This window comes from Lissotriton vulgaris, chromosome 7, assembly GCF_964263255.1.
Source record: "Lissotriton vulgaris chromosome 7, aLisVul1.2, whole genome shotgun sequence".
In the NCBI taxonomy this organism is placed as follows: Eukaryota; Metazoa; Chordata; class Amphibia; order Caudata; family Salamandridae; genus Lissotriton; species Lissotriton vulgaris.
The window spans coordinates 1742483928-1742506988 of record NC_141695.1 but is presented as its reverse complement, the minus strand read 5'-3'; the positions used below and the strand labels follow the sequence as shown (position 1 = coordinate 1742506988).

The following is a 23061-nucleotide window of genomic DNA, read 5'->3' as shown; positions in this document are numbered from 1 at the left end:
ATGCACTAAGGAATTGCATGATTTACAATTCCAACACCTTCCCTACTGTAACGTAGGCTGAAGTTGGAATAGTAAATCATGCTATTCCAAAATCCAACGCCTCCAGTGCAAGTCGTTGTAACAACTTGCGTTGTGATTGACGCATTGTAATGGTAACGCGGTGTAGAAACTGCGTTGTAACATCATACATCCAGACATGCTGGCTCCCATTAAGTTAGAGGTTAGGAATGTGTGAGACACAAGTTCATGTACTTCTCCTTCAGCACACATTATGTGGTATATTCCACCTCAGGGCACAGAGCATTGCACACAAACAAGGCTGGCCTGGAGGCCCCAGGGTTAATATCCATCAACAAGTAAGTGTACCCTAAAAGAATGGAGTCCAGTTAACTTGGCAAATGTAGTTATAGTTTTCCTATCTGCTGTTTTGAAGGCAAACACACACATAAATTTACATCGATATGAAGCACATACTTTTTTATTTTTTTATTGGAAGAGTTCAATAATTGTACTGCTGAAAACAGATCACATTATTACAATCTTTAAAAGACAACAGTGCATTTTGTTTAGTAAACAGGAGCATTATAAATATCGATATTATAAATATTAAACATTTATTTATTAAAAAGTCACAGCTTGAAAGACAGCAATCAATCAACTTATCTTGCAAATCTTTTCCACCAAAAACTTTTAATCAATTACCTAAACACCTCCCAGAGCCTCAAAACCTTTTCATATGACCCTGATCGTAACGCATATTTATTTTCAGATTCCTTAATTCTGCATAGTTTGAACCACCATATTTGGAAATTTGATATTTCTTCAGATTGCAAATTTCGAAGAGTTAATGATCTCGCTATTAAGACAATAATATATAATCTTTTTTTTGCAAGCAGTTGGTACTTATATCTAGAAAATAACCCAAAGCCGCTGTCTGGGCATCTATTGACTGTTCCAATTGTAAACTCTGGGAACAATACTCATTAATTTCAGCCAAAAATTGCTTTATTTTTTAACAACCCCACATAATATGGGTCCAGCTGCTCCCTCTCTCCAATGAACATCTAAAACAGTTTACAGAAATTTGGGGATTGATATTATGCAATAAGGCCGAGGTTCTGTACAGAAGTCATTTAGCGTAAATTTGCAAATGCCTCAAATTAAAACCCTTTAATAAAGTAAAATTGAACTCATTTATCTTCTTCCACATTGTTACTGAAATCTGTAGATTTATTTTAGAGTGCTATTTATCTTGTGCTTTCTCATAGACCTTGGCAGCCTTATTTTTCCTAAACAAGTGGACCCAATAGCTAATAGATCTACGAGTTCTGGATTCTATTAGGTCTTCCACTATCTCCAGAGAAGTCAAAATTGGGCTGGGGTCTAAATCCTTTAAAATATATCTGACCTTAATAAAAGACCATTCATTGACTTCTTTACAATATCTAATACTAGGTTCAATTTCATTCTACCCTTTCCAATTCCCCTCATCTAGGAAGTCGAATTTCAAATGATATCCATTACTACTTCATCTAGAGGGAGCATTTTTTTCTAAAAGGGATGGGTCCCAAGATATATCAGTCAAGTAAGTTGCACCATTAATAACATGGATATCCAAATGATTAAACATTTGTTCCTTACGCCTAATAAATCACTGTAAGATCTTATATCTCACTTGCTTGCGGCTTCTTGTGAGGCCTAAAACATAATTAATTTCATATTACTGAAAAATCAATTCTAGAAAGGAATTATCAAACAAACTATCACCTGGGGGCCTACAAAACCTGTATGTAATATGTGCAAAATGTTCAAAATAGGTTTCTTTCAGATCCGAAGACCTCTCACTGGTTTACACAATCTAATGATAATCTTAGCATTTTACTAGCCCACAAAAAGGTAGAGAACACACCTTGCATCTCTTCAAATACATTTGTCTGTAAGTCTTTAGGAATAGCTATCAGTAAAGAATGACACAGGAGCAAAACTGACATTCAGATCAGAGACCCATTATTGATAGAGGCAAATTTGGTTCATTTGGTCTTAATGATTAGAGGGACGTAGTTTAGGGAATATAACTTATTAACATTTTCCGAGACATATATCGCTAAATAACTCTTAAATCTTGAGTTTATTAAAGGATAAAATTAATCAAGTAAAGTGTCTAGTGCACAGTTACATAATAAAAGCTCTGTTTTTAGGGTTCGCTGAGCCAGCGCATGCGCTACCCGAGACATTTAGTATCGGGGTTTTCAAAGTGCTGCCACAGCAGGATTTTGGTGGCCTAGCGCTTGCGTTCACGCACGCATCTGCTATCTGCCTCCCTTCCAGTGCTTACCGGCTGACCAAAGTTAGCCGTGTATGATTCCCAACGAAGCTCCCGCAGGTGCACATCACTGTCCTATCTCCTCAATTATAATATATGTTTTTCTGTTGTGATGTCATGAATTGATGGGTCTTTCATGGTTTATGATGTCACTTAGCACATATTACCGAACGTCATACAATCTTTAATTATTTATGCAACTTCAGTGATTGTTTTTGAGTGATTACTTGGTGGTTTTTGCTAATTGAGTTCTCAATAACAATCTTGAGTGCTACCTGCTTTTGGGCATTGCCATATTGTGCTTAGGCTTTCCATCTATTACTCTAAATTAAATCCTGACCCTACTCGTCAATAAAGAGCTTCTCACTCTCACAGACTCTCACAGACACTCTCTCACAGACAATCTCTCACAGACACTCTCTCACAGACGCTCTCTTACAGACGCTCCCTCACTGACATTCTCTCACAGACACTCTCACAGACACTCTCTCACAGACACTCTCTCACAGACTCACTCTCACAGACACTCTCTCACAGACTCTCAGAGACACTCTCACAGACTCTCACAGACACTCTCTCACAGACTCTCAAAGACACTCTCTCACAGACTCACATTCTCATACAGACACTCTCTCACAGACACTCTGTCGCTCACAAACTCTCTCTCACAGGCACTCTCTCACAGACACTCTCTCACAGACACTCTCTCACAGACACTCTCTCACAGACACTCACTCACAGAACTCACTCACAGATACTCTCTCACAGACACTCTCTCACACTCTCACAGACACTCTCTCACAGACTCTCACAGACACTCTCTCACAGACTCTCACAGACACTCTCTCACAGCCACTCCCACACTCTCACTAACACTCTCTTGCACCCTCTCACAGACTCCTTCTCACAGACTCACTCTCCTACTCTCTCTCACTGAGTGACTCACTCTCACTGAGTGACTCACTTTCACTGACTGACTCGCTATCTCTCACTGACTGACTCTCTCTCACTGACTGACTCTCTCTCTCACTGACTCTCTCACAAACTCTCTCACTGACTCCCTCTCACTGACCCCCATGACAAAAAAAGCACAACAAGCAACCATTGGTACAGGTAGATACAAGCTGCCAGCATAGAAAGGACAAAAAACATTCAAGACATTATTTTTAATACTTTTTAATATGGTTGTCTAGTTGTACATAATGCTTTTTTAGTCATATCTAAGGCAGGGTGGGCGGAAGTTGTGTAATCGCGTTACGCAAATCTCTGCGAAATGGTAAAAAATATCTGCGAACACGCCGAAATTCTGCGAACACGCCGAATTGCTTGTTGGCAATGCTTTTTTACTGTTCGCAATTGCTGTTTGCGTGCTCGGGGGTAATGTCTCGCGAACACGCATTTTGAGAACACGAACAAGCAAAAAATTTCGCAAAGTCGCGGAACGCAGAATTTTGGGCAATTCCGCGTTCTCCACGGAACGCAAAATTATCCAAATTCCGCAAATTCCGCAAGCGGAACGGAATTTACTGCCCTGGCCTAATCTAAGGTAACAAAAATGCTTCTGACACTTCTTTATTATAACTTTTCAGCATGCTGCAAACTTCTGTACAGCACAGCTTAACCCCTTGGCCGCGGGGAAAATTCCCTTGCTGTGCTGGGGGGCGCGCATAGCGCCCCGGTGCTCGTGGCGAGTTGAGCTCATCACGCCACACCCGTTTCAGTGGGACGCTCAGCACAGCGGGGGAATTAGCCCCGCGTGCGAGCATTGAGGCTGTTATGACGAGCTCAGCTCGTCATGAGCACACGGCCACCGTGGCTCATGACGAGCTGAGCTCGTCATGAGCATGGGAGGGGTTAAAGACATAGGTAAATTCAAGATCTCTGGCTAAACACTTATAAGTTCTCAAAGGAGAGACCTATTGGCTATGCCAATGGTTGTTAATGTATTTATCTTATAACCTCCCAATGCACCCGCTTTTGATTTATATATTTGGTTTTAAAAATAGTGCAATGTCATCAGCACATCATTTAATATGAGACATTCCCCTTAGTGGTGGATTTACATGCTCAGTATTTCCAATAGCAATAGCTAATGGCACTATAAAAAGGGCAAAAACTATAAGCAACAGAGGACATCCTTGTCTTGTACCTCTGCTCACCTTACAAGTGCTGATATTGCAAGAGTTAATAATGATGTGTGCGTTAGCTCCTTTATATTAACAAAATAATATTTGAATAAAACTGGTAGGAAATTGTAACTCACTAAGAATAATGAAAAGACTTTCCCAGCACACTAAATCGAAAGCCTTTTCAGCATCCAACAGCATTTCCTGAGCCAGTACTTTATTCTAATAAAAGTAAGCCAAAGCCTTGATCAAAAAGTTCATATTTAAAGAGAGCTGTCTCCTTGGCACAGAGCCACATTGATCAGGATGAATGACAGTACCTAATATACTACTCATACACTTAGCAAAAATGTTAGTACAAATCTTGTAATCCATATTTAAAAGACTAATGGGCCTGTATGAGTTGACACTATCCTTATCCTTATTCTTCTTCAAAAAACCTAACCACAACTGCAGACTGGAATGATGCAGGAACTTCTCTCCCTTCTAAAACGTGATTCGTGTTTTTAAAAGCTGAGGGTTTAGTACCAGTGCAAACCTCATACAGTTTTGAAGGGATCCCATCTTCTCCACAAACCTTACCATTGGCCAAAGGTTTCACTACAGCCTCGATCTCTTCAAGGGTAATTTTAGCTACTAGGGCTTGGCCTTGGCTCGATTGCAACTTGGGGATTGGGAGCTTATTAAGAAAACCCCATAGTTTTGAAACATCCAAGTCTTGCTGCGCGTTATAAATTGCTTAATAATGTTTAAAAAATCTATCCTGGATTTGTGTTAGGTCCTTTATATATACTTTTCTTTACTTATCTATAAGGAATGTAATCCTGTTCTGTGCTTGGCATTATCTTAATTGTCTTGCTAAAAGTTTACCTATGAATTCGCCCTCCTCGAATACCTTTTGAAGATATGCTGAGTTAGCAGTGTATCCTCTAGTATAGTAATATTCTTGCATGCTCATTCTCTCTTGCTAAGTGTAGGGATCCCACACGACCCATGGCTAAGTGCTTGCAGCCCCTCCCCCCTTTATGTCAGATGTTGTATTGCCAGCATAGAGCCATTACTCAGTTTCCTAGGGTGATCGTGTTGCATAGCCGGAGGCTACAATGGCGGGGTCTTGGTGGTTTGTGTTTGCTGTCCTGATAGACTAACACTGCTACAGCTGCAGATTGGAAGTGACTTCAGATGCACAAATGGACCTGGAGGGCCCACGGGTCGAATTGAGAAGCCGGGGATGCCGGAAATGGGCAACACGTCCAGCAGAAGTCAGAACCAGGTGGGCGTAGCAGTGTGATTTGCAGGTTATCTGAATGGCCTTTCTCGATGACTGCATTTTCTTCATGGGATGTGCCCTTCCACAGGCTTGGCTAGTTTGTTGAGATTGGCCTGCTGCTCTGATATGAAGTGTCAGAATTGGGGCCGCCAGGTATCTCGCCAGGGGTAAATGTGCTGCTCTCTGCAGATAGTGGAGGCAAGTTGAGGGTCGCTGGGCAGGTTTCTCTGTAATTTCACCTTAATTCAGAGCTAGTGTGCAAACAGCACTGAAGAACCTTACAGGACTTTAGATTTTCAAAGCTATTGTGCTCGTCATTGAGCTGCAGTCTGGGGCTTGGCCCTTTGTAAAGTATACAAAATTAATCAAAAGCGCTTTGCACTACAGCCAAATTGGATACTTCAATGTTGAGACAAAGAGTCACAAAGAACATAGGACAGGCGGGAGCTCTTGTGAATGTACTTTTTCGATTCCTAAGGAGCTTGCGGTGGCTACTAATATAGAGAATCATGAGGATAATTAGAGTCCTCCAAAACACTCTCAGCTATCGGAAGAGACAAATACTACTCTCCCACTGGCTGAAGATTTTGTTCTTTCCAAACAAATGGCCGGGGGAAACTCAGTAGAGATCTCTATGGGGTCTGAATTCAGCCTGGGCAATGTCAAGAAATACCCTCTATGTCAAAAAAAAAAAACAGGAGTATGTGCTGGAGGGCTTTCAAGTCATTGCTCCACACTCCCCTTTTTTAACAGCTGCTTCACCAGTAATGAGTAAAGCTGGCACCCTCTAATTACCTCCTCCGGCTCCTCAGACGATTTTACCGGTGTCTTTGCCTGCAGTTACTGAATTTGCTAACTCAGGATGTGAGCGGGCAATCAGTGAATCAATGCAGGTTTGCAATACAAAGACCCTCAGCAGAAGGGCAAGATGGTCACTCTGCAATGGGATGCCAAAAATATGTTAAATCTTTTCCTGGATGCGATCAGAGAACTTAAGGCCTCTCAACCCATAGACATTGCAGCTTTACATGCCAGGCTCTCTAAGATTAAGGGTTCTTTGTCTCATATTCCAGAAAAGCTAAAGAAAGCTGAGTTCAGAATTTCAAAACTGGAGGACCAGGTTGTTTCAATACAGAATGAGGTCGATTTGTTTCATAAACAAAAATCCATGTTGTAAAGCAAACTAGAGGAACTTGAAAATCCCTCATGCCGTGCTAATCTATCGATTGCAGGGGTTCTGGAGGGTTGAGATTGTCAACTAACTCTCCAATGGGTCAATTCTTTTATTAGAACTCATGTACTCCAGGAACATTCTGGCAATCTGACACTGACAAGAGTTCATTGCTTGCCGGCACAGCAGTCCTCCAACTCAAATTTACCACGTACTATTTTAGTAAATTTCAGGGATTATCGAATCAAAGTGCTAGTGTTAACAAAGGCAATCAAGCAGAGGCAGTTTTACTTGCCAGAAGTACCTATCTGCCATATTTTCTCTGAAATGTCAGCTACAGCAGCTGGGCACAAATAACAATTTGTTAAAATGATTACTTTGTTTAAAGTTCAGTGCACTCAAGCTATGATTGAGCAGCAATACAAATTGAAGGTTCTGATAAAGGGGCAAGTCCACTTATTCTGTAATATTTCAGAGGCACAGGAGCTTTTACTGCAGATCTCAAACAAGTCCTAATTGCAGGATATACATTTCGATGTACAATGGTTATTGCAGTATACTGATATTAGGATTTAGATAATCAACTGCTTGTTTGTAATGCAATAAGGAGGATGTCCTTAATATTAATGTTCTATGAGCTATAACGGTTAAGCAATGCATAGCCATTATCAATTCTTACAAATATCCTTGCTTATGATTTATTGATGACAGCATTTATTGCTATCTCTTATGTCCTTTTGAAATTACAGGAACTCTGACGCTTTGGGGGGGTTGCTTGTGCTACTGGGTTCAGTGCCATGGCATCCAGTTTAGTTAGGCACACACTGAGAGGGGCAATGTCAGCACTTTCTCTCTCCTTGGGGGTGGGCAGTTTGAGTGTTTTTTTTACTCATATCTTGGCCAAGTCCCCTATATATATACACATCGGATGTAGGGCTCAGGTTGGGGATGTTGGGTGTTCGGGTACACAACAAAGGAGAAAAATGAGAGAGTTCACAAACATTTTTGAGTAATTTGATAGACTTTCAGGAAACTGGAAATGTGAAATGACGAGATTGGTTGAATAGATATGGAAAGTTATACATTTGAAATAGGCTGTTTTATTTTTTACAACCTCAGTCCAGCAGGAAGGGTTAGAGACGATGATAAGTTGAAATAATGTGGCATGTCGCATTATGTACTTTTCATCAATAGGATGGTAGGATGATTCTTTCCTCATTGAATAATGCACTTAGTCACTTTTTCCTCATTTCAAATGGTTAGAAACTATGGGGCAGATTTACAACTTTCGGCGCATCTCTGCTAATCAGCAGGAATGCGCCAGAAGAGGTTCAAAACATCTGCCCACCCGTGCGCCACCACTGATGTGGCGCATTTACAATGCAATGCACTGTGTTGGACGGATGGGCAGATGCGTGTCTCACCCCCAGGTGGAAAGGCAGCGCATTGCTGGAGTCACGTCGCAAGCGCAACGCAGCTCCAGCAAGGCTTGGGGTGTCCCTATTCCTAACAAGTAGCGTCAATCCTTACGCCTGCTTCAAGCAGGTGCAGGGTTTTGATGCGACATGGCCGTAAAAGTAAAATCTTGTAGATTTCACTCAGCCACTTTCGGAGGCGTTATTGCGCCGCAAAGCCGCCCCCCTGTGCCAGAACGCCCACATGTGGCGCAGGGCTTTAGAACGTGACGCAACTCTCCAGATGCGTCACGTTGTAAATACCCCGCAGCATGGTGCTGGCTTTGCGCCTCCGCTGAGTCACAAAAGTGACACAATGGCAGAGCAAATGTGGCGTACGGGGCTTGTAAATCTGCCGCTATGTGCAATGGGATAGGCTGCTAGCACAATGCACTTTATTTATGCATCGCACTTTAGATTAAATAGACAAGTGAATGTAACTTTGTGATTCTTATTGCAGTCATTCAAGGATTTCATATGAATTGTTACTCTAAATGTCAATGTCTGTAATAATAAATGTAAAGCTCAAGCGGTAGATGACTGGGTGCAAAGTCATTTGCTTCTTATATAGTGCTTATGCAAGAGACTCATTATATGGAAAAGAGTGAACCTACACATAACATGTGTAGGCAATGGGCAGGCTATCAATACTTATCATCTGCAAATGCCGCCTACAGAGGGCTGGCAATTTATGTCAATAAGCTTTATTTTTCAAGTTACATTTTCCTAATCCGATACAGAAGGCAGGTGGGTGCATATCAGTGGCTTACTCAATTGCATAAGTCTCACTATAGCCACAATATATGCACCAATCTTAGATGATCCAGGACCATTGACAGGTCTTTACCAGGCACTGCTGAACATTCCTGGGTTTGTGATTTTAGGCAGTGATTTTAATTTTATTCAAAATCCGGAGGTAGACTCGCCTTTTGCTAGATGTTAACAGAATAAACCGTAAATGGCCAGTGCGCAGACTGAATGTACTAGGGGGGTTGAGTTTGTAGATCTATGGAGGGAAGCATACTAAAATAGGCAGGAATATTCTTGTCTTTCATCAGGATATAAATTGGCCACTAGGCTAGATTATTTTCCTTCTTCCCGAAATTTGAAATGAACTACTTACACACATATTCAGAAGGGGTTTTCAGACCATGCCTTAATGAAGATGGACGTGTCTGGGATTCATGTAGAAAGAATGTGCGATGGATAGTTTTTAACAAAGTGAACTTAAAAGTTGTAGAGTGGTGCAAAGATATACAAAGTGAAATAATGAGCTATTTTCAAATTAATACCAATATTGCTAGTGTTGAAAATACTTGGGAGGCATTTAAAGCAACTATACGTGGCTAAATAACTTCTAAAGAGATTGCACATTGGAGATGTTCAAGTCTATATGGGACACTCTTAGAGTCAGATCTGCATCAGGGATCTGTACAATTTTTATGCAATAAAACTGCATCCAATAAAGCAGTATGCAAGGATATGATGCACATACGTAATAAAAAATAACAAATACTCGTAATAGGTGTAGTGTCTTATTACGCAAATATTATTTGTAATACCAAGATACTGATACTCCTACTATTAATGCTAACATTAATGAGGATTACAGTTATTATAATAATAATATTGATGGTTATTTTCATGTTGCCTCCCTGGCATCCCCTTCAGGCATTACATGCTGCTGGTCCCCACCGTGCTCCATGGCACGCACACGGAGAAGTTGTGCGTGGTCCTCACGCACCTGAACGAGCCACTCACGCTGAGCGTCACTCTGGAGCACCCAACGCACAACATCACTCTTTCTCATGACTTTGCGGCAGAGATTGACTTAGAGCACTGCTGGGATCTAAAGGTAAGAGTGAGCCAGCGCGAGATGTGGGAACCCCTTGTAGTAGACTAGAGTGGAGCACAAAAGTTGTGTTAATCCCTTACAATCCATATGCCTTGACCCCTTGCTTTTGCCATGAATGTGGGGTAAAGGCCCTTCATAAAGAGGTGCTCGTGGCAATGATATAAGTCACATAATATGAGCAGAGGCTACTACAAACAGACACCCACAAAAGAGTAGTATCATTAATAAGAACATTTCTAAAATATAAATCTATATTTATAAATACACGTGCGCACAGAGAGAGAGAGAGAGAGAGAAACAGAGAGAGAGAGGGAGATAATAGAGCTAGAACTACTTAATTAAAATGTTACAAAACATTGACTCATGTAAATGTGCATTAAATAATTATTTAAAATATATACACATTTAATGTAGTGAGTTACTGTAATATTTTATTTTAATAGTTCTAGGTGTGTAATAAATATTTACGTTATTTTATATTTATATTTTACATTTAATTTTTTTCTATATTTTTTAGGAACAATAAATGTTTAAAAATTCACTATACTTTCACAATGGGAGATCCTCTCCATGGTGGCAGAAGTCTCTACATATATGTAAAAAGTTATCAGTAGCAACTTTACATTTGTATATCCTGCTATAGGTGACTCTATCAGGGAGTCGAGATATGTAAATCTACACTTGTAAATGGAGAAAAGCAAGAAAGTCAAGATTTAAACCTACATAGAATATTATTTATGCATGAAAACAAATCTTCTCATGTAAATTTACCTTTGTAATCAGGCCTTAAATCTAAACGGGCATTCAGTCTGGAAAACCATAAGCGTCCATTGCAGACTTCAGTTCCCTGAAAAGCTATCACTATCAGAATTTCCCTCTAAGGACACAACTGCCTTATTGTTCCACGCCCCCGTCTCCACTAAAAGGGTGAATTGTGAGACAGAAGTGCTGTAGCCCACCTTCAGCCATCTGGTTGGCCAATCCTTTGTGCACTACTGACCATTACTGAATATCCCTAAACACCCTGAACCAGAAGTTCTGTATAGTCCACCATAGTAGGTCTCCCAACAGCACCATTGGACATTAGTTTTGGCTCCACTGAAACCATTGGCACCCTAAGTCCTAAGGCCAATGTGCAGCAGTTTGGAACACAAGATGGAAGTCCAAAAACTCAGAAACACAGCATGTCATCTAAGTAATAGACACTTCTTGTGACCCGCAGCTGAAATGTACAATGCCAGAATGTGTTGGAGTTCTGAAACACTGTCACATCATTAAACAGCCTCTAGGCAAACTTTGTTCTCAAACTTATGCGTATGATGTGACAGTTTGCAGGGTCACCTACCACAGTGAGTCTGAGACAATCTGTCTCTGAGGAACACCCACACATGGAAAAGATTCAGGGCATTGTCTTTTGCTGCTGTACAACAGGGACAGAAATATTGGCCTAACTTTAACTTTGTGTTCAAGAAAAATAGTTAAACAAGTGATATTTCTTATTGTCACAGGTCCCCGAGATGGAGACACCACAGATAGCCTACGTCACTCTCCAAGGAAAAGGAAAGACCATGGAGTTCCACGGGAGGAGATCCGTCCTGCTCCAGCCCTCGGAGAACCTGGTCTTTGTACAGACAGATAAACCCATCTACAAGCCAGGGCAGACAGGTGAGAAAAGAGACAAACATCTGTGGTAGAGAGTCCCAGACATGACCTCTGGAAGTCCACAAATAGCATCACACAGGAGCAGTATCAGTCAGTATCAGTCAGTGAAAGCCAAGTGACATGTAGAGGGTCAAGGTATGTTGTAGCATTCTGCCCACTCCTCAGGTGAATGGAGAGAATCTGACATGTGAGTGTGGATTTGGGAGAGAGGGGGTTCTCCATGCGTTTTTGTGCAGAGGAGATCTATGTGCATGCCTGATGCTATTCCTAGGCAGCTAGCAGCCTTTCTACCCTCCATGTTACCTAAAGGAAGCAAATGGCGCTGTTGGTCTGCTTAGATCAGGTAGGTGCATTAGTCTTTCCATCATCTCATGAAGATGTCAGAGGTAGTAAACATCCAGCCCATACAGATAAAAAATCCCCAAAACTCACCAAATATGATGGACAGGACTCACTGCCCCTTTTGTAATGCTGAATGTAGCTAAGATCCCCAGTGGCCCAACACAGAGGGGGTTTTTGTAATTTGCATGAGATTGTACGCAATCAAAATGGGTGGAATCCTTGTCTCCTTACAAAACGCAGATAACGCCACAATTCCAAGCGGTTTCCCTGGCAATCTTGTACAATTTGCACTATTTGTCAGGGAGAGACAATGAACTTAAACGCCAGGGGAGGGTACAGCTGACCTCCTCCAAACATCCTTGGGGTGTCTCTGGTGAAGGACACTGATCTCTCTGGCTATCCCTACCCCAGCCTTTCTGATGAGGCGCCGGCCCTCTAGAGGGCGATGCATTTCTCAGGAACATACCAAGACTGCTGGGAAAGTGGGGGTGCACATACTAACAGTGTGCACATGCTCACTTCACCATAAATCTGTGTACATCTGTGGCTTTTTTATGCAATAAGCCACCCAGCTGGTATAACACATGGAACAAAAGTAATGTGTATCCTGGAATTAACAAATGTTGTTCTCCCTATTCGCAAAGGAGCAGGGATTTGTTCTAGATATGGATAACTTTGCTGCAACAATGTGCGCTAATGCTCTAATTTCTCTATTTCAGTCCAGTTCCGTATTGTTTCGCTGCATGATGACTTCCATCCAGAGAAAGAGACGGTAGGTCTACAAACCAATCAAAGCAAATAAACCATTTCTGGTACACTAGTGGTGACATCCTTTCCATTTGCAGGCATGGAGCCTGGATCTATGAGTGTCCAAGTTCAATAGTCTCTACAAACTACTAAAGAATGGCATGGCTTATATATGTCCTTGAACCTCCACAGCAGTGAACTAAGGTTAGAACAATCAGAACCCGCCCCATAGGCTATGATAGCGATGGAGAAAGCCTTGACCTTACAGTAGACAGACTCTGCCAGGCACTTCTTGTGAATAAAGTTACCCTGTAGCCCTGGAAACTTTAAGAAATATCATTTTATCAAGCGACCTAAAATTGCGGAAAGCCTACGTAGGTTCTGAGAAGATCTCCAGATCTCGATCCGAAGGTTCCAAGTATACGTAAGAACCTTTATCATCAGCCCCCCCAAATATCTGATGAAAAATCCCAACAAGTGTACTGCTGGTTGTTCCATAGCTCTTATCATATAAAGTTCACTTTTCCTAAATTTAAACTGATCTTCCACAGTGACTGTTGTTTTTCACTGTGACTATGGGAACTCTAGGAGAACAAAAGGAAAAGTGAAGCATTGTGTGATAGGGTTTCTGGCAGAGATTGGACTCTTCTCAAATTTGTCAGATGTTTGTTTCCCTCCTGGATTTGACATCAGTGACAAAGGAGAGAAGAGGGGTGACCATCATTATGGGGTCTGAGGCCAGTGATGAGACAAAGTGGTTGTGCGAGGTCAGTGAGACTTCTTAGAGTAAGAGGACCACAGATGGAGGTGTGAGTGACACTTCTGGAAAGGGCAAGGACAGTAACCTGATTGATTGGACGAGATCATGCTCCGACACTTTATATGTTAGTGAAACTCCATTCTAGTGTGAGCGGTCCACTTTGGGGAGAACGCCCGTGAATGCCTGAGTACAGTGAGGTGGAAATGAGTGTAACAGCATGGAAGAGTACATGGCACAACTCCACTGAAGTGTATAGGGCATGTGTTGTGTAGATGAGTGAGAACCCATTAATATGTACTACTTCCGCCCAATGTGTGGATTATAACACATTTTTCTTTTCCCTTTCTTTTTTGATTTCCAGTTCCCTGTGGTATACATTGAGGTAAGATTTTAATACTTCATTTATTTCATCCCACTGTGTCACTGTTTGCAGTGATTTCTCTGAAGACAGGGATGCCTTTGCCCTCAGCGGCTGCCCCCACCAATAAATACTCAGGAGCATCATATACAATGTGTCAATTCCATAGGAGCACAAGATCCTGGCCAGGATCACTGTAGCAATCTGAGAAACTCAATGTGAACTAGTGCAAATCCCAGGGGGGCACGAGCTCTGGGTCAGGACTCATCATGTGTAACACGTTTATGGTCTTTTTGCTCTAATCTAGCATTGCCCTCCTTTTAGGATCCACAGAGGAACCGCGTGGGCCAGTGGCGGGACATAGTAACAGAGGGAGGACTTGTCCAACTCTCGTACCCTTTGGCTTCAGAACCTCTACAGGGAACATACAAAGTGGGCGTGCAGAGGAAACGAGGATCTACTGTGGAGCATATGTTCACTGTGGAAGAATATGGTAAGAAACTTTGTTATAAGGGGTTGTGCAAGAACTGTAAGCAAACGGTGAAGTTTATCAAGGATGACAGGATTAGGAAAAGAGGGGGTGAGCAAGAACCACAAGACAACACTGTGGAATGGAGAGGTGGAGTATGGAAAGAGAACTCCAGGCTCTAGCTGGATGGAAGAAGTGCAGAAAGATACCACTAAGTTACTTAGATATAGTGAGAGTGCAGAAGAAAAATAATAAGGTACACAGGAATAATTGGAGTGCATAAAGAGAACGATATGGTACATAGGAATAGGAGTGTGTAAAGAGAACATAAAGTTATACAGGAAAGGGAGGTGTGCTGAATGAGAAAACCAAGGTGCATAGGAATGGGATGAGTGCAGAACCAGAACTCTAAGGAACATAGAAATAGGAGGAGGAGTGCAGAAAGAAAACTTAAGGTGTGTAGAACTAGGAGACGTGCAGAAACAGAACAATACGGTACATAGGAATAGGAGGAGCGCAGAAAGATACAAATATGATATATAGAAATAGGAGGAGAGCAGAAAGAGAACACTACAGTACATATGAATGGCAGGAGTGCAGAAACAGAACACTAGGGGACATAGGACAATGAAGAGTGCAGAAAGATAACACTAAGGTGTGTAGAAGTAAGTGGAGTGCAAAAGTAGAGCACTAAGGTATATATAAATAAGAGTAATGCAGAAAGAGAACACAGTGGTCCAATGGAATAGGAGAAGTGCAGAAAGAGAGCACTAAGGTGTATAGAAAAGGGAGTGCAGAGATAAAACACTACGGTACATAGGAATAGGAGAAGCTCAGAAAGAGAACAGTAAGGTATATAAAAAAGGGAGGAGTGCATAATTAAAACACTACGGTACATAGGAATAGGATGAGCGCAGAAAGAGAACTCTAAGGCACATGGGAAAAGGAGGAGCGCAGAAAGGGAACACTATGGTACATAGGAAAAGGAGGATTGCAGAAAGCAAACAGTATGGTATATGGAAATTGGAAGAGTACAGAAATAGAACAGTATGGTATATAGGAATAGGATGAGTGCAGAAAGAGTACACTATGGGACATAGGACAATGAAGAGTGCAGAAAGATAACACTAAGGTGTGTAGAAGTAAGTGGAGTGCAAAAGTAGAGCACTAAGGTATATATAAATAAGAGTAATGCAGAAAGAGAACACAGTGGTCCAATGGAATAGGAGAAGTGCAGAAAGAGAGCACTAAGGTGTATAGAAAAGGGAGTGCAGAGATAAAACACTACGGTACATAGGAATAGGAGAAGCTCAGAAAGAGAACAGTAAGGTATATAAAAAAGGGAGGAGTGCATAATTAAAACACTACGGTACATAGGAATAGGATGAGCGCAGAAAGAGAACTCTAAGGCACATGGGAAAAGGAGGAGCGCAGAAAGGGAACACTATGGTACATAGGAAAAGGAGGATTGCAGAAAGCAAACAGTATGGTATATGGAAATTGGAAGAGTACAGAAATAGAACAGTATGGTATATAGGAATAGGATGAGTGCAGAAAGAGTACACTATGGGACATAGGAATAGGAGGAGTGCAGAGAGGGAACACTACTGTACAATAGAATAGGAGATGTTCCAAAAAATAACACTGAGGTATACAGAAATAAGAGGAGTGCAGAAAGAGGGTACAATGGAATTCAAGAAGTGCAGAAAGAGAACACCAAGGTGTATAGAAATAGGAGGAGTGCAGCAGGATAACGCTATGGTACAATGTGATAGGAAGACTGAAGAAAGACTAGGTTATATAGGAGTAGGATAATGCCCATAGAAATGGAAGAGAATGAAGGAATTAGAGAAGTGAAGAGGAGCATACTACTCCGTATTGTATTTAGTTTGAGGAACATGTCAAGAGCACTGGAGTACACAGAGACAACAACTTAGTTTGAGTGCACTGAGGGGAGCAGGGGCCTTGCTCGGTTGATTCATTGATGTATATGACTTCCTTTTAGAAGCCTCACCAACTGGACTGACACCTACATCTCTTTAACATTTCAGTTTTACCCAAGTTCGAAGTCATTGTCCAGATGCCCAAGTCCATCACCATCATGCATGAGCAATTGGAAGTGAATGTCTGCGCCAAGTGAGTGCTTTACAGTTTTTTACATATGTAAATGGCCATGAAGTGCGGCTCAAACCTCCTCGACCAGTGAGCTCCTTATCCACAGACTGAATACAGTGTAGACTGAGAACAGTGAGCTTGTCTCTGCTTAGTGACTGAACTGAACAGGTGATGAGAGAGCTCTCTTCAGATGGATCACCTGTAGGATCTTAGGGAGACCTTGGCTTTTCATGGCCTTGTCATTCACCAATTGTCCCTGGTGAGATCACCAATAGAGGTTAGAAAGCAATTTTATCTGCACACTGTAAGAAGTTGGGGTACTGGACGAGGAGGTGAAACCCTAGTCAAGCAGCAACAAAACCAATTTCGAAAAATAGAGTACATTTTATTTGATCATTTGACATTAATACTTCAAAAATACAATAATAAGAACCAAAGATCATAAATTCAAAAGATTTATGGTAAGTATAGTGCCTAAAACCACTAAGCGTCACTTGCGGTTATCTGGTCAAGCAAGTTTAGGCTGACTGCGATGGAGCGTGTGCCAGATAAAGGGACAAGGTAAGTCCCACTGAAAAAGTTACCTTTTCAAGTCCAGTGCAATATAGCCGAGATACCCGCCACCCCCTCTCAACACAATCCCAAAAAGGAGTGGAACCGGAAACAGTTCTTGAAGTTTTTGGAAGTGGGATGGAGTGACCATCCCGGCCGTATTTATTAAAACAAAATTAAAACATTAAACGTTTCATGTTATGTACAATTTCATTACCATATTGCGATGTTTGGCTAACCTTAACAGATTCTCTAATACAGAGGTTCTCCTAGCCGAACTAGCAACCTACAAAACATTTCTTGACATATTGAAATTGTACAACCTAACGTTTAAGGGCCAACGGCAAGGTCATAACCGGTGTCAAGATCCCTAACCGGACTTACCCCTCCCACTTGGGATGGGCGACAGCACGGAGGCGTACCTCAAGTGCAACTATTACCAATTTCCCTTGACTTGACGGGGGCACCTAAAACTCGACGCCAGTTAAAGGTCGTTCGAATACTCGTGTGAGGTATCTAGAAGGTATCGTGGCCCTTATCCCAACCCCACACAACTTACCGCATCTGCCGTCGCAGATGTCACTGGCCCCGGGAAATTCCCCAGGAGGGGGCTGTAACCCCTCCTACAAAGGAAGGGGCCTTGACCGCCTTTCCTTTACTTCCGGCGACCCATCCTTAGAAGGGACCGCCTCCCCATTGAGGGGCCAATGGCCACCTCTCCCGAGCGCTCCCATCCGTGTTGGGTGACGCCCACTCATAGGGATCTACTAATTAGTGCTCACCGATCATGACCTTACCGCCTACCAAAATAAATACGACAGTGCACAGTAACCTAAGAATACATTGGCCACCAAGACCGAAAGAGCATACATCAAAATTCGACACTAAACTGAATATCTTTAATGGCAAACATACTCAAAACGAACATTCTTTATTAACTCGAAATCAACATGGCACTACAACCTGGAAACGAAAACAAAACAAAATTAATCAACTCTATTATACACAACTGGCTGTCTTCAGGGGCTGGTGGGTGGGTCAAAATTGGCTCTTCGTTCTGTCCCGAGCTCACGTGCAGCGAGGAGGTGCAGCTTCAGAGCACAAGAACAAGAGGATGTCTTCTGGTCTTGCGTCCCTTTTTATCCGTCTTCAGGGCGGGCGTATACCCGCCCCTGAGGGCGTGGCTGGCTGCGTCGGTGTCTAGGCCAGCCCACTCTAGGGCGGGAACGAGCGCGCCCCAGCTACGCCGCTTCGGGCATACCAGCTGAGACGCGCCTCCCGCCCAAAATGGCTTCCCGGGGGGATCGAGGCACTCGGCCATAAGTTCGGGGGGACCGATTCGGTCGCCCCTTTCCATATAGCCGAGATACCCGCCACCCCCTCTCAACACAATCCCAAAAAGGAGTGGAACCGGAAACAGTTCTTGAAGTTTTTGGAAGTGGGATGGAGTGACCATCCCGGCCGTATTTATTAAAACAAAATTAAAACATTAAACGTTTCATGTTATGTACAATTTCATTACCATATTGCGATGTTTGGCTAACCTTAACAGATTCTCTAATACAGAGGTTCTCCTAGCCGAACTAGCAACCTACAAAACATTTCTTGACATATTGAAATTGTACAACCTAACGTTTAAGGGCCAACGGCAAGGTCATAACCGGTGTCAAGATCCCTAACCGGACTTACCCCTCCCACTTGGGATGGGCGACAGCACGGAGGCGTACCTCAAGTGCAACTATTACCAATTTCCCTTGACTTGACGGGGGCACCTAAAACTCGACGCCAGTTAAAGGTCGTTCGAATACTCGTGTGAGGTATCTAGAAGGTATCGTGGCCCTTATCCCAACCCCACACAACTTACCGCATCTGCCGTCGCAGATGTCACTGGCCCCGGGAAATTCCCCAGGAGGGGGCTGTAACCCCTCCTACAAAGGAAGGGGCCTTGACCGCCTTTCCTTTACTTCCGGCGACCCATCCTTAGAAGGGACCGCCTCCCCATTGAGGGGCCAATGGCCACCTCTCCCGAGCGCTCCCATCCGTGTTGGGTGACGCCCACTCATAGGGATCTACTAATTAGTGCTCACCGATCATGACCTTACCGCCACAGGCCCGGATAGTTGACCGGCTATCCGGGCCCCCCACCAAAACTCCTAGCTAAAGGTCATGTTCCAACGTTTTTAACCATGCTAAGAAGTCTCCTATGAGTAACTCATTTCCCACCCGAGACAAATGCACACCATCCCCCATATACATACTGTCATCATTAATACAACCGTGCGAGATAGCATGCAATGTCCTGGAACGGAACAACCTACTCATTTTGTTATTAAGTTTCCTAACAGAATGGTTCAAAGCAGGGATCGAAATAGCCCCCCGCCACACTTTTCGTGGGATCATATGAGACCACGCAATTATGCACCCCGGAACTTTCCTCGCCAACCAACTTACGGTGGAAAGCATTGCCTCCAGGAGAAGTCGTCTACCGGTGGTGACCAAATCATTGCCCCCTAAATGTACTATGACTATAGACGGCGGTGACCTCATCCGCCCTAACAAACCCTCAAAGTAAGCTTGAAACTGGTCAATACAGAGACCGCCCCTTCCGTAGAAGGACATCCTGTACCCGTATTCCCCAGCTACGTGAATCATGTCACCTGCTTTGAATACGTCTGCGGCACGCCTCACGTATGAGTGGCCCACGACCCACACCTCCTTTCTCACAGCCGGTGATGTCTGACCGCTGGCCCGGTGTTGGGTCGACTGCATAGTCCGCCCCGCCTCGAAGGCTTGCGTAACTGAAAACCAAACAAAAGACAAGAAGCGTGAGTACATTGTTACAGCTTCACAACATGTGCAACCGCACATACCTCTTATAACAATTGGAGGACCAACGCCCCACTCGTTTTACTTGTTCCACATTAAGACCCCTGGCTGCAGCTTCAGTGGCAGCCCCTATCCGAAAGGAATGGGTCCCAAACTCACCCGGGTCCAAGCCTGCTGCGGTAATTGACATCGCGAGCACCCGCTGAAACTGAAACTTCGTCAGTGGGGTGGCGTCCGCGTGTCTCAACATTGTCCCCCCCCATGATGCCACCCTTTGTGCTAAGTAATCCTCTAAACACCTCACCGGACACATGGAGGACCCTGGAATCCTGCGAATGACTATGCAGTCTCCCACCCCACTTTGATCGGTTTTTGACTTGACAAAGGATACCGTCATAGTCTCACCCCTGATCTGAACGTGTTCCCGGCACAAACCCCCCGCCACATCCCGCTTGCTCCTTGCCACCAGCTCACTTATCCTCATAGCCCCGTGAAATGCAAGCGTAAAAGCGGCTCGGAACAAACAGGCCTCGAACTGAGACGAGCATATGTCGGGGAGTGTGGCCAGCAACTGGGACAACCTATCCAGACCTATCGGGCGCCTCTCGTCTACTCTGCGACCCTCAAGGCGTTGCCACCCACGCAGCGCTTTCTGTACAGCAAAAGACGCTGTCGGGTCCTGGATATTATGAGCCCTGGCAACAAAGGAGATGGCAGCGCGATGCCTCTGGGCTGTAGCCACCGACTTCCCAGCCTTACGCAAGGACATCAGAAAATGTACTACCCAATCCTCGTGCCCCCAAAGTCCCCCTCTCTCAGTCCCCAAAAAGGCCAAATAAGCCCGAAACGCCCCTTCGTATGCCTTCCTCGTCCTTGGTGCTACACTCTCTCCCACGAGGTAACGAAGTTCGGGGCACCGAGAGACCAGAGAGCTTCGGGAAAGGGTGCTGGCTCGGGGTCCGCTGCGGGAAGGAAACCCGAGAAAGCCTGCATTTGAAAACGAGACAGTGCATCAGCAGCCTGATTCATCACCCCCGGGACATGTTTTGCTCTGAATACCACGTTCAGTTGCATACACAGTAGGACAATTTCTTTAAGCAGCCTCAAAATCATTTTACAACGTGCTGCCTGACTATTAATGCATTCTACAACGGTCATATTGTCAGACCAAAATATGACAGAATGATTTTTGAATCCATCGGGCCAGGATCTGAGGGCCACCAAAATAGGAAACAGCTCAAGGAAAGCAATATTACTCGTCAGCCCCTCATCGTGCCACCATGTTGGCCACTTTTGTGCCGACCATTTTGTGCCGAAGATGGCGCCGAAACCCATGCTTCCCGCTGAATCCGTCCATAGACCAAGCTCTTCAGAGGACAAAGCCGGTTTGACCCAGACGACTCGACCATTGAAATCCGCCAAAAATGCTAACCAAATACGCATGTCTTGGCGGACCTCGGCCGATAACCTCGTGCGATGGTGACCCTCCTGTAGGCCGACCATCGCCTGTGCAATCGAACGGGAGAAGGGGCGGGCCATCGGGATCACCCTTAAGGCAAAATTCAACTTCCCCACCAATTGCTGCAATTGATGCAGCGTAACTTTAGATGCAGTGATACACATTTGCAGGGCTGTCTTGAATTTCGATACTTTGGAAGCTGGTAAACGAAAACAACCCTCACTAGAGTCCAACTCGATCCCGAGGAACTCGAGGCAAGTCGTGGGACCCACAGTTTTACCTGGTGCCAACGGCACGCCAAATTGATTCATTAAAGCACAAAATTCAGTCAAGGCCCGGGCACATTCATCATCCCCAGCGGCCCCAAGGAACAGAAAGTCGTCGAGGTAATGCATCACATTCCGAAAACCTGTTTTCTTCGTGTAAACCCATTGCAGAAAACTACTGAATTTCTCGAAATAAGCACAAGATATCGAGCACCCCATTGGCATACACCTGTCCATGTAATACAAACCTTGAAACATGAATCCCAACAAACGTTGGTCATCCGGGTATACCGGGAGCAAACGGAACGCTGACTCGATATCTGATTTCGCCATCAGCGTCCCGGGCCCCAGGCGATTCAAAATGGCTACGGCCTCATCGAATGATGCGTACCGCACCGAACACATTTCTGGATTAATTGCATCGTTTACAGAAAGGCCATGAGGGGCTGATAAATTGTGAATCAATCGAAACTCACCCGGGTCCTTCTTGGGGACCACCCCTAAAGGAGAACAAACAAAGTTCGGTACTGGGGGGACAGGAAACGGGCCGGCAACCCGACCTCGGGTAACCTCTTTCCGGATCTTATCCTGTACTACAGTAGTATGCTGCAAGACGGAAAGTTGATTTTTGCACGTCCCGACACCCTGAAAGTTACCCACCGGGATGCGGAAACCATATGAAAAACCGTTTCGTAGCACCCCAGCAGAAGTACGATCTGGGTAATCGCTGAGCCAGGGAATCATCGCCAGGGTATCAATCGGGGTTGGTAAAGGCGCCCCTCGGACTATATTAGACCTGTTTAGCGCCTCCTCTGCCCCCATTTTCACCCGATTTGGCTCTGCACGAGGACTCAGGATGGGGTGCCCCACAACCACTACATTCGTGTTTGAACTTACAAGATCCCGGGGGCCTAGTACATTTGCTTCTGTTGAAATTAAAACAGAACCCCCTCTTCCCTGTATTGCCGGCGGGTCTCGGGTAATCGTCTGTACCCGTACCCGACCGAAAGGGTGTCCCCCCATTTTGGCGGGAGGACTCACTAACAGCACTCCCCACCAATGGCACTTTCAACATTCCCGACTCTTTCATCTTATTCCATGTTAAAGAATCGTAACAATCCCAGGTTAAACTTTTGTTATGCTCCATCGCTTTCCTGAAAAGGTTATCATAACAGAACCATTGGTTACCTTGGTGTGATGTCGAGTACCCCATAATTCGTGACTGATATACTGGAAATTCAGGGAGCAAATCAGGCCTACGTTCCCCCAAAATTGCCGTGAAAATTCCCCAAGCATTCCCCCAGTT

At 43.9% G+C, this 23061-nt stretch overlaps 1 protein-coding gene across 1 annotated transcript in view; it reads left to right on the top strand.

Annotated features, from left to right (window-relative positions):
• The window catches only part of LOC147706550 (alpha-2-macroglobulin-like), a 122216-nt gene that overhangs the window by 7884 nt on the left and 91271 nt on the right, over nt 1-23061 (top strand). Inside the window, exons 2-7 of the mRNA XM_086933017.1 lie at nt 10016-10199; nt 11708-11864; nt 12923-12975; nt 14072-14092; nt 14393-14561; nt 16589-16673. Coding sequence (XP_086789143.1) covers nt 10016-10199; nt 11708-11864; nt 12923-12975; nt 14072-14092; nt 14393-14561; nt 16589-16673 — 669 coding nt within the window. The remainder of the gene's footprint in view (nt 1-10015; nt 10200-11707; nt 11865-12922; nt 12976-14071; nt 14093-14392; nt 14562-16588; nt 16674-23061) is intronic.